This window comes from Anoplopoma fimbria, chromosome 5 (assembly GCF_027596085.1).
Source record: "Anoplopoma fimbria isolate UVic2021 breed Golden Eagle Sablefish chromosome 5, Afim_UVic_2022, whole genome shotgun sequence".
Classification (NCBI taxonomy): domain Eukaryota; kingdom Metazoa; phylum Chordata; class Actinopteri; order Perciformes; family Anoplopomatidae; genus Anoplopoma; species Anoplopoma fimbria.
In genome coordinates, this window is record NC_072453.1 from 17,606,459 (window position 1) to 17,619,293 (window position 12,835).

General features: G+C 40.4%; 2 protein-coding genes across 2 annotated transcripts; both read left to right on the plus strand.

Annotated features, from left to right (window-relative positions):
- Window positions 1-614: 614 nt before the first annotated feature.
- On the plus strand, window positions 615-4,803 carry si:ch73-127m5.2 (uncharacterized protein LOC561202 homolog). Its single transcript, XM_054599528.1, has 5 exons — window positions 615-743; window positions 3,120-3,719; window positions 3,819-4,019; window positions 4,103-4,232; window positions 4,332-4,803. Exons 2-5 carry the CDS (start codon window positions 3,323-3,325, stop codon window positions 4,801-4,803), a joined length of 1,200 nt encoding a protein of 399 aa, XP_054455503.1. The 5' UTR covers window positions 615-743; window positions 3,120-3,322.
- A 1,914-nt stretch (window positions 4,804-6,717) lies between these two features.
- On the plus strand, window positions 6,718-10,276 carry si:dkey-21e13.3 (uncharacterized protein LOC100150043 homolog). Its single transcript, XM_054599392.1, has 5 exons — window positions 6,718-7,142; window positions 8,186-8,293; window positions 8,919-9,041; window positions 9,238-9,363; window positions 9,547-10,276. Exons 1-5 carry the CDS (start codon window positions 7,049-7,051, stop codon window positions 10,017-10,019), a joined length of 924 nt encoding a protein of 307 aa, XP_054455367.1. The 5' UTR covers window positions 6,718-7,048; the 3' UTR covers window positions 10,020-10,276.
- The last annotated feature ends 2,559 nt before the right edge of the window (window positions 10,277-12,835 follow it).

Sequence of the window (12,835 nt, forward strand, 5' to 3'; positions counted from 1 at the left end):
AAGTGCTGATTAGTTATTATCTGGCAGATGCATTAATGACAGATACTAATTTTTTTTCCAGATAAAAGAGGTTTAAATTAGCAATCATCCAGATTACCCAGTGAAACGGACTGCACCATGTGTCTAAATTACATTACATTACATTACAGTCATTCAGCAGACTTACATTGTATTCAACATAGGTATTCAAGAGAACTACTAGTCACCAGAAGTCATAAGTGCATCTCCTTTCTTAAACAAGCATCTTAAAGCATAAACCAGAGCAAAAGTATAGTGCAGAGGCAAATTACTACGAAAACAATAATTGCAACAGACTAATATAATCATCAATAAAATCATCTCTCAGCCTCAAGCAATGAGGTATCACTCAGAAAAACATAATTTTCTTGCACTTTAACAGGTTTCGAAAATGAAGTAAATAGACAAGAAAACAAAAAAATAATCTTTTTTTTTTATGTGGGTGAGACTGAATCGGAAATAACGCCTCCTCTGTTCAACTGTCAGCCTTCTTACCCAATGAGGACTCACCTTCTCCGTGATTGATGTGCCAACGGACCAATCAGCAACGAGAATCTGTCTCTCTGTGGGTCGTGCACATAGAGCTGATTTGCAACCCGCCGATACAACAGCAGAGAAGGAGGAAAAATGTCGCTTTCTGCTGCTCGGACCGTTCTAGGATCAGTGTCTGTTTTAGGAGCGAACCAGACGGTGAGAAGGGACAGCCTTCAGTAGAGGAGTCCAAGGTGAGAGGGGGTGCTGGGTCTGTCCCGTCCAGAACCACAGCTCCCTTTATGGAGGGTTCTGTTACTGGTTTTGTGGAACAGCTCAGGCCTGCAGGCCGCCACCATGAAGGGGAAACAATGTAGCTGATACAATGTAGCTGATACAATGTAGCTGATACAATGTAGAGCTGATACAATGTAGCTGATACAATGTAGAGCTGATACAATGTAGCTGATACAATGTAGCTGATACAATGTAGCTGATACAATGTAGCTGATACAATGTAGCTGATACAATGTAGCTGATACAATGTAGCTGCAACAATGTAGCGCAGCTGATACTATGTGTTGCCTTCAGAGTCAGTGTGTTTTCTTTATCCCCCTTTTACAAAGTGGTAAGATGTACAAACGAGTATAAGATAAGATAAGATAAGATAATCCTGTATTAGTCATTAGACATTTGCAGGATACAGCACACAGAGACATAGTAGAAGAAGCTAAAAAATGAGTAAAATAAAACAAGTATTATAAATAAGCAATAAAAAAAAAAAAAACAATAACTAAAATATTATATTTACAGACAGAGAAAAAAAACATCAACTATTTTAACTATTTTTAACTTTTTTAACTATTATTGCACAGTGTAATGTATTGCACAGTATAAGATAAGATAAGATAATCCTGTATTAGTCATTAGACATTTGCAGGATACAGCAGCAGAGAGGATAGTGCACACAGAGACATAGTAGAAGAAGCTAAAAAATGAAAAATAAAACAAGTATTATAAATAAGCAATAAAAAAAACAGTAGAAAAAAAACAACAATAACTGAAATATTATATTTACAGACAGAGAAAAAAAACATCAACTATTTTTAACTTTTTTAACTATTATTGCACAGTGTAATGTGTAATGTATTGCACAGGATAAGATAAGATAAGATAATCCTTTATTAGTTTGCAGGATACAGCAGCAGAGAGGATAGTGCAAACAAGAGGAATAAGTAAAAAGTCAAAATACAAGATCAAAACAAGTATTATAAATAAGTAATAAGTAATCACACAGTAAAGAATAATAAATATGTCAAAAAAACTTGAAAAACAATAACTAAAATAAAATACACTATAAACAGACATATAGTGTAGTGTAGGTTGGAGGAGGGACAATGGGGCTCTTGTGTGGATCAAAATTGTTGTGATTTACTTTCTTCCGATCAACTAATAATCTTTCAGCACAAACGAATAGTTAGCTGATACAATGTGTTCCCTTCAAAGTCAGTGTGTGTGTTTGTTTTGTTATTAAACTAAATGTACCACTTTGGGAAAAAAACAACAACTACTGTTTATAAATGACAAAATCTTATTTCTTTTTGTTTTATTTACTAAAGTTGTTTTTTTTTTTTTACTCTTTACTCTTATTCTGAGCGTGAGACTCAATCCACGCAGTTGACTACCAGAGATGCCTATTTACATTCATCTCATGGTGTCCCTGAACTCTACACACAAACTCACTTTGGCAGATTCCACTGAATCTCCCTACTTTATGCACAACAGTTTAAAAAGTCATATACCAATTAAAATGTCCCCATCATGGACTATACTGTTTAAAATATGTTTTTCTCATTTGGTTTAATGTTCTCCATGAAATGACACAGAAGAAGGCCTTGTTCCTGCTCCTAAGGATTCAACTACATGTTTATATATATATCTATATCTATAGATATAGATATAGATATATATATACATTTTAGTCTACTTATATCCCACAGTTAAAAACTGTACTGATCTAAAATAAAAAGCACACAAACATTCCCTTCTTTTTTTATTGAAAATGTACTTGATATATAAGCAAACTTGATAAAGTAAAAATATACTTCCCTTGGTATATTCATTGCCATACTATAACCATGTTGGTCTGTTAATCCTAATGAATGTTCCATGATTTCTTTAAATTATCAAATACTGAAATTTACCTGTTCCAAAGCTTGTTTTTAATTGTTTTTAATTATTGAAAGGTCCTTTAAATTATTGTCAGGAGCTCTCCTTTGCAGTGTGAATGTTTAACAAACCCACTCTCTGGGGAGATTAGTTGCAATGACGTCATCTGTTGTAATGAACCTGCTCCTGTCAGCCATGTGGCATGTGTAGTGACAATACAGTGAAAACCTACCATATAAACACAGATCTCAATTTAGCTTTACAAAGACACAATTTAGGACTAGTACCGACTTTATACTTTTAGTTTGTTAAAAAATATTTAATTCAAGGCACTTATTATTATTATTATTTAGGTCAGAAAATAATAAAGTCAACAGAGTTTAACTTTGAAATAATTTAAATGTGTTAAGAAAAAATACTTAACCTTTGGTACTAACCATGATTGTTCATTTTTCTTTCAGATTGGAGCCTGCTGTGTGTTGCTTTGAGAGATAATAAGCTTCATATAGCTGAACAACAAAACTGACTTTGGTTTTTACCGTCGAGAGAGTCAGTTTACCCGGCTTAGGGTAACACTACATGGGCCTCTAAGGTAACCTGATCTCCTAATTAAAGCCCGTGGAGCCTCCTCCCTCGTACAGGAAGCTAACATTTCAGTGAAGACATGGACCCATCTACTAGGATGGTGGGTCTGGATGCCCAGGGGAACATGGTTTTCACTGTGGTAAAACCAGTAATGGGCATCTTCCAGGTGTCTTCAGAGCAAACGGGTAGTGTAGCACCAGGAGGCATAGGGCTGCAGGGTTTATCCGAAAACACGTTGATCCTCCCTCAAGTGCAAGGCCAGGCTCCCCTGGACCAGAACCAGATGGAAATGCACACCATGCAGCCTCATATTCAGATGCCCCAGATGCAGATTTCTGCCCCAGTCCAGACCGAGGTTGTGTCCCAGATTCAGGACCCGCCACCAAACTCCAGCACAAATCCAGAATCCGCTACCCACATGCCTTTTGCAGAGGTGTCGTCACTCCTGGATCCCAACATGAAAGGATCCAAGGCCCGTAAGTTGTTTGCTCGATAAAAAAATGTATCATCTGAGTTCTTGAAATTCCCTTTTTTTTCTTTGTTTAAGTTTATTTAAAACATTTGTTTATTTTAAGGGAAATATCTCATCTCGTATGATGAAATTAAACGGCGCCTGCAGGCCCCGGAGAAGATGTCCCTGCGCTCCTTGGCGGCCTACACTCGGGTCAGCAGAGGCCCGGCCAGCAAGAAAACACTCCTGGAGTCTCTGAACGTTCTCGGCCTCACGCCAAGCACAACGACCTCTGTGTCCTCCTCTTTCTCCAAACTCACTGAAGGTGACGCAGATGTCTGTTAGCGATGTTTAACGTTTGTTAACATGGAGATTGAGCATTGAGTTTTCATTCGTGTCTGTGTTTAGGCGACACCGGGACTTTGTGTGACGACATGAAGGACTTCTCCCATGACTACATCGACTACAGCAACATGGCCAAACATCTCATCCCCGAGACAAACACAGTTCAACACTGGTCCAAAATTATTGAAACTAAGTACGTACTGAACATCTTTGTTGTAACGTGGCCTTCAAGACGGTTTCCCAAAGAATGTTGGATTAACAGAGTAATAAAAATGTTCTCGTTTTCTCTCAGGAACCACCTGGAGGATATGAGAAAATGTTTCAAGGACCCGGTCAACAGCGGAGCGTTTGACAGCGTCACTCACGGCCTGGGTTTGGGAATGCTGGACGTCGCGCTGGACATGATCATTATGGTGATTGAGCAGCAGATCCGGATCCTGTCGGGGGCAGCGGCGTCAGACCCGCCTGACTCCGGTCCGCCAATGCGGCGTATCCGCAGGCGCCACCGCAAAACCCGCTCGACCGACAACGAGAACCCCCACAAGGTCTCCGGAGGGGTCAAAGAGCCGGGGAAGGTCGTTTCAAAAGGCAAAGGGCGAGGCCGGGCCAGGAAGAAGATAAGGCAGGAAGCTGGAGCTGCTGTTCCCATGGAAACCCAAACAGAACAATGTAAGCCGGATGATGTGGAGAATAACGTCCTAACCCTGGTGTCTGTTGGATATGAGACCGTTTCCAGTGAACTCAATGTAGCGGGGACTGTTTGACAAAGAACCAATCATCGCCCATTTAAAGGGATTCACAGTGATGGTGAACAAACTCTGCACACGTTGAGCTCCTGTGAGGGAGATCACAGTCATGATGAGCTCAGCATCAAAGATTTATCTAAAATCTCAAAGTCCAGTTTGACATTTCGGGAAAAACACTTTCTTTTTTGCCAAGAGTTAAATGAGAAGATAGATACAACTCTCTCGCCTGTACAGTAGATATGTAGCTGGAGCTAGCAGGTGATTAGCTTAGCATAAAGACAGCTAGCCTAGCTCTGTCCAATGGGAACAAAATCCACTAACCATCAACTCAAAAGCAAAACAAAATAACATCTAACATCTCATTTGTTTATCCCGCACAGAAAAACAAAAGTTGAATGAGCTGTTTTTGCTGCAACAATGAATTGTGTTTTTTACACTATGGTGTATCTTGTTCCGGGGACTTTTCCTTACTCATAGCTCTACTATTCCACGGTTTAATTTCAGCCTGACATTGTTTAAACAAAGCAGCTAATATTGGCAGCGATAGCTACCAGTTAGCTGATTGTTTGAATAATCCTCTCACACCGTCAGTGGAACACAGAGGTCAGAGGTCAGAGGAGAGGAGAGGAATGCTACAGTAAATGCTAACGCTAGGGGAAACACTGAAGCTAACAGGAACATTCCCCTTGTGGCAAACTATTCCTTTAAGTGAATCCTCTGTTCCTTTATTAGCAGATTTTGTATGTGTGTAGTCCAACTAAATCCAGTCATATATTATAATTTTTTTATGCTATGTTTTCAGTGAACAGACAGAAATCCTCTGCAATGTATGTGTACATTGTAAACATGTTGAACAATGAGAAAACCTCTCTATGAACAGGTGTACATGTTCATAATGTACAACAGAAAATATCAGGTCTGGGTTTTATGTTCTACTGGTGGTACAATGTCCTTTGTTTCCCTGTTGTATTTATTGGTTATATTTGCAATTGAACATTTGTTTTCTGTACTAGATTGTTGAAAATAACTTTGTTTTTATGGGAAGTAAAATATAAATATTTCATTTTCATAACTACCTTGATTCTGTTATTGGTCTTGTGATAATGTCATAAATGAAGCAAGCTGTGTCTAAATGTGTGGATAGAGTGCTGCAGGAATTGTGTATTTATCCTGTTAGCATAGCACTAGTTCTCTTTTAAAGAAAGCCAATTTTTCCCTTGGATTTTGGATTATTTTGGAATATTTAAAGCCAGAATGCAAAAGTAAAAAGCTAATTTAAGGCTATAAACCAACAACAACTTGCACGAGTATAAACACGACGAGGCGCTGAAGGTGGACTAGAGGGCGTGATGGCGTTTTGTAGTCCCATTTAGCGATTTGTTAGCATCCGCCATTTTTAAGATGCGTAAAAGCTTCAAAAGTCTGTGGATTTTTTTAATGAACAAAACATTAAAACCTCTTAAGCTTATTTTAGGCATATAACCCCCCAAAAACATATCAAAAAATAATATTGACGTTGAGACAAGGGGACCTGAAGTGCGAAACTGCAAAGTCATTTCTGTTATTCAGGACTCATTTCTGCAGCAATCTGTTTAGTAAAAAGAGAGAATGGTTTCATATCCTTAATTTGGGAGTTTCAGTGAATCTTTGTAGCATTTGTTTAATTACAGAACTCTGGAGAGAAGAAAGGTAAGGACATTTATTTATTTAACTCCTATAAACACTTTGCATTCTGGGAAAAATGCCATCTAATAATACCTTTGTGCACAAAAACAGGTGCCGGATTGATCTTGTTGTTGTTGTTGTTTTGGCTTTGGGTTTACTAGAAGGTGAAAGGCATTGTGGGAGAATTCAGGGCTGCGCAATACACCCGACAGTCAGCCAAGTGCATGTTAATACCTCACCGGCACCCCCACACAAACACTCAGCGAGGGAGAGAGAACAGCTTTAGAGAGGATTTGCTCCATATTAACCCCGAGAGAGCAGACAGAGCCAGCTGGAGTTCAGGGAAGACTGGACAGGTGCGTTCAAAACTACAGACAACTGTTTTTATTTACACCCAACAGTGCAGGAGTGAAAGCTGGTTCAGCCGTGGGGATTAAAGAGAGAGGCGGTGCAGGTTGAAGCAGGTGTCCTTAAAGCAACAGCTGATGCCTCCACAGACACTAAAGGAAAGGACAACAACTATTGATTAAATGCTGCGTGTTCTGCACGAAGATGTCAACCTGAGAAAGTTCCATCACTGGATGTTGGACGGAGCAGAATGGGACACACCAATGTGCCACTCATGTACGCCTACTCACGTTTCCGCGGTGACAAACGCAGATCCAGTCGACTGCAGCCCTCCACACCAGACTGTGAGTATAACAGTAACAGTGTTTTCTCTCTTATTCATTCATAGCTACACTTTTCTTTCACACATGGGACCTGCTGCTGCCAGACTTAAACACCGCCGGCCATTCAGCAGCTTATTTAGACAAGTTAAAGGTTAAATAGTCTCTTCTGGTATTTTGGGATGGGAGGAAATGTTCTAAAATAAAGTTTAAAAGCCTCTGAACATCCACACAGGTGTTTTGAATTATTCTGGCTGATTAGACCTCTGCCCAGGATGAAGGAAGGCAGAGCTATGATGATCTTCATCTACCAATAAGAATGATAGAGGTGCATTTGTCCCACCCTATCAGGTGCAATGAAGCTAACAGGAGAGTCAGGACTATATGAATCCACAGTCCTGAGAAGAGGTCTATGCAGCCTGTTGACTAAAAAAGCATGTGTGTTGGTGACAAGATATAAAACTTGTGATCTTTCAGCCATGAATTCCATGAATTCAAATAGTCAAATAAAGTTATAATTTGATCATACTCTTGAAAACTGATGCCATCACACTTTGTACTGACATCTGTGGTCCCAGGGATGAAACCTGATGTTGACACTTGTGGTTTTGAGTGGCTAAAATGTCTTAAAGACTGTTGGATGGAAAATGGTAGCATGCAAACGCACTTAACTAGGATGGTGATGATTATAGACAGTATACCTGCTAAACATCAGTATGTTAGCATGCAGATGTTAGCCTTTAGCCTCACAGAGCCGCTTGCATGGGTGTGGACTCTTTTAAACTTGTTCAAAGCGCCAAAAAACGCCAAAAAGACATCTAGTTGCAAGTATGATATGCAGGAATAAAGTGTTTCTCTGTGCAATTAGTCAAGTTATTTGCAGGAATCCTTACTGTTCTCATGGAGAGTCCCAGTCACGCTTTATACTCCCACTAGTTTCTCTTGTTTTATGAACAGCCTTTATTCTCTCACACCAGCTGTATTGACTCTCCAATGCTCCCATAGAGCATCCAGAAACACTTTGTGACTCCTAACATGACTCAGTTCTCCCAACATCTCCCCAACAGACAACCTGAACAATGCGTTGGGCGCTATCAGAGTCCTCGGTTTGGAACTGATCGCAGACGAACTGAAACCACATCTGAACACAGTGCTGACCAACATCAAGGAGAAGAGTGAGTTCATCTTCACTCTTTTACACTGTGACGTCTCATTTATAATTTAAATAATATATTTCAATATGTTCAGCCTATGCTATCCCCCAAGTGTCGCCTGTCACACTATCTGACAGCATTGAATATATCGAAACCTGTTTTGTCTTTCATTTGATGTGATTTGAATTGCAAAACGCTGACAGTCCTGCTGCCACACTTAATTTACATATTTATGTCTTTCCATACATGTATACATTAAGACATAATGCCTCCCACTCTGAGTGGCAGCTTTAACGTAACAGCTCCCCATTTGGAACGATAAAACCTGCAGCAAATAAAAGCCACACCGGTAAGAGATGGGGAGCTGTGGGTTGAGAGGCTGTGAAGGGATCAGGTTTATGACAGTTCTAAGTCCTCGCTAGACGTTAAGCTGTATTTATGTCTTCTAGCGAGGGAGCAACGAGGGATAGAGAGGCAGAGGAGGTAAAGACTTTGAAATCAAGGCTGAAACAGATTCAATTCAGTGCTGCTCATTGATTAAAGGAACAAATATCAATTTATGCTTTATAAGAGACAAACTTTTCTTGTCTTTATTGTGTATTTGTATCAGTGATTGGTTTATATTTGTACTCCTGATTGTGTCCAGAGAAAGGCGCTGCTGAGCAGGTAGTGATCAGTGGGATCCTGCCAATCCTGGCCCTGTCTCTGAGGACCAGAGGGCCTCTCGCTCTGCTGACCGCAAAACTGATATCTGAACTCGCCAAGGAATGTAAGCTATTTATACAGATGTGTGTTGGTCTTTAATTAATTCGAACACAGTTTCTTATTCAAGCTGCTGATTCTCTGAGGTGCATTTCCTGTTGGTTGTCCTAAAAGCCTGCAGGATCATCTTTATCCTTTCTATTTTTATTCTTCTATCAGTGTAGTTTTACGTCCAGTGATTGTGACTGTTTGTTTCCTGTCAGCTGTGGTTCGTAAAGGTTTCGGTGACGCTGGTTTGGTTACGGCTCTGCTGTCTGTCCTGACCAGTCCAGACCAGGAACTGCTCCTTCACGCTGCAAGAGCCATCTCACACATGTCTTATGACAGCTGTACGTATAATAAAACCAATCAATGTTGTTTAATAATTATGTGTGTGCATGTGAGACCAGTCCCTACTAGATTTACAGCTTCTACCATGTTGCCTTTTGCATTTCACAATGTTTGTCATCAGGTCAAAGTTCGTGTGTAATAAAATGCTACACATCTTTCTCAATTTTCTTGTCACCCTTCAGCTAGGCTGCAGGAACAGTTGCTCCGTCGAGGTGCAGTTCCTCGTCTTGTCGCCATCCTGCTCCGCTTCCCTGATGAGGAGGCCCTGGAGGAAGTGTGCCTTCAGGCCCTCTGTAACCTCAGTGGTATGGGGGTGGCAGAGGAGGCCGGCATGGTCTGGGAGAGGGGGACATCTGTGAGGCCGGAGGAGTCCGTCTTCCATGGCGTCTCACCTCACACCTGTGGTTTTGCCTCCTCCGTGACTCTGGTGTGCGTGTCTCAGTGGGCGCCGGGTCAATACGCGGTCAACATCGAGGTCTTCCAGCGCTGCTCCTCCTCTTTCTGGAGCCTCCACGGGAACAAACGGACGGCTCGTTGGTTCCCGTTCTCCAGCCTGGGAAGCTGCTCGAATCTGTGCAATTTGATCAAGTTCTCTACGAGGCATGTCCCCCGAACCAAAAGTCTGAAGACTCGCGTGTTCCACACTTTCCTCTGACAGCTTAAGTTCTGCAGACTGACCTAACTGGCACATAGAGCTCTGAGGGGGTTTGCAAACCTCTCCAATTAGACCACTAATTACTGGTGCACACCAAAGCATCAGGGGAACGTTTACACACCATGAACCTGGACACACATTCAAACTGCAAACGCTTCAGAATGTCTCTTGCCTGTTCTTGTTGATGCTTTTGTTTTGTTTGTTTGCATTTTGACGTTTTTTAACAACTACCTGCTTCATGTAAAAACACAGTCTGTCGCAGCTCATTTCAACGTCCTATGCAACGCAGTGCAATAATTGAATCCGGAATGAGGAAAATGCTATATATCAGTGAACATTATGCATTAAATCATGAAAAACTTAAGGATTAATATTATAATGATGTCCTTGCTGTTGATTTGTTCACGAGTGCTTTTCTCTTCTAGGCAATATTGATAATCTTCTTTTCTACAGTGCAAGTGAATCATTTTTCTTAAGGCAATCTCAATTTTATTGATAGCAGACTCCCACTGTAAACAATAAAACACCTTACGTTTTTAATATGAGTGTTCTATCCTTGCTTTTATATTTACAAAATTTGACTTGCCTCCTCCAACAGGTTGGTCAAGATCCATGTAAAACCAGCCATGAGCCAGTTATTCCTCAACAAGATCATCAGCTAACAAATAAACAAATATGTCCTAAATTGTCCCATTCCTTTATGTCTGACTTTTACACTGAACAAAAATCATTTTTCACAAGTTGAAATAATAGGTCGAAGACTTTTTCTATGCAAACCAAAGAGTTTTGGCATATCAAGATGCTGATTTAACAGCATGATTATTGAGCAGGTGTGGCTTGGCAGGGAGCTAGCATTGGCATGCTGACTGCAGGAACGTCCACTAGATAGTCTCCAATGTTGTTGCTGAGAAGCTACCATGTGTAACCATGCTAGCCCAGGACTTCACCAACCAGCTTCTTCACCTGAACGATCGTCTGAGATCAGCCACCCACACAACTGATGCGGCAATTGGTTTTCCCACTAAATAAACCATGGCACATGGGAGAAGTTTGCCTTCAGGGCTTTCTACCAGAAACCTCCTTAAGCTAAGGCAACAAACCTAGTATATTTAGGCTTTGGGGTAAAATGATCCTTTTCTGGCAGAAAGCCCTGAAGGCAAACCTTTCCTGTGTGGGAAAGCGTCCTAGTGAAGCTTGTCTGCATGCTCAATGTCCTCTCCATTGTCTTGACCTGAGTGAAGTCCAGCGTGGTAACTGCCTTGAATAGGTAAATGCCCTCCTTCAATGCTGTCTGGCACTTTTGAGAAGTGTTCTCTTCACAGATAAGTCCCATTTACTAAAAAGAGCATATAGCCTTAGCCATTTGAAATCCATAGTTCAGGGTGCCTTATATTTTAAATTGTAATAAATTTGGTCACAGAATTTGAAAGAAATAACTTGTGTGCATTAAAAAGTATAACATCTTTTATTTCACCACGTTAAAAAAATGGGGGTGGAATCTAAAGTGTTAACTTTGTTCAGTGTATGTTTTGTTGTGCAGCCTTTCTGGACCAACTTCATTACCAGAGTTTAGCACTGGAGGGCGTGCTCGTGCTTTGCAAAAACCTACGCAGTGCAATTTGAAAGAATCAGAGCACCCCGTTTGTGACTTTGCACACAAAGACTGAATTCTAATATTGACAAGCTGCCTCGCTGCACATATCAGAGGATGTTCTCATATATGTGCATTGATTTACTTTGTTTACTTTCACTTCCTGCTATCAGAGTGGATTGTGACAGTGTCTACGTTAAACAGAACACTTGCCCTTTGAGCGTTAATCTGTTAAATACAAATGCCACACAGACCAAAGACACAAGAGTTTCCTCCTCTCAGCCTTTTTCCCGTTTATCTTCCTCTAATTACTTCTCTTATTGGTTCCATCCTGCTCCAGGCGTCCAAACGCAGGGGCATGTCCTCTAATCAATCCTAACTTTATTACTCTGGAAGACACTTAAATATTTGATGTGATGGAGACGAGGCGTTGGATTAGTAACCGGTAGACAAGAGGCACACACACACCTATTCTTGACTAACTTAATCTAGTGGAAAATTGGTTCACTGTGTACTTGTTAAAGTGCAACAAAAACACATTCTAGACGGACTAACAGGTTTCAGTATTCTCATTGTAGGAGATAATTAGTGCATTTATGCCTGTATAAATCAGACCAAAAATGTTTATATGATCCTTACTGTATGCTGGCCAGTAAAAAAGTGCAAATGCTTGAATTATATAATCACATCTGAAAAAAACATTTATCAGCTTTGTCGCTGGGGAAAAAAAAAGTTGGCAATGTCTGTTCTTTAAACCACGGATAAGGTGACTGTCAACGTTTTTTCAATTGATCAGAGCAAGTGACGTAATAAAACTAACCACTATTATTGAAAGTTTCATGGCATCATAACGATTATAACAAGTAAAACAAACGGAGGACTTTCACCCAGCAGACCGTAGTTCGTGTCCTGTGTGAAACCAAGAACCAACATTGACTTTACACTTTTTACGTTACACTTTTTACGTTACATTTGTTACGCTACGTTGCTATGTTTGTTAACCCTTTACATCATTACTTCACTAACACAAACCATGGTCTTTTTTTATAACCTTTACCAAGTAGGTTGTTTCAGAACTTTGACCATGTGGAGTTTGAAACAACGAACATGAAACATATTTTAATAATACATATTTTTGGTTCAATAGGTCAACGTTCAATGTATCCCGTTGCAGAAACGTAGGCGTACATTGCCCACATTCTTTCAGGCTACTGGGTTCATTTTC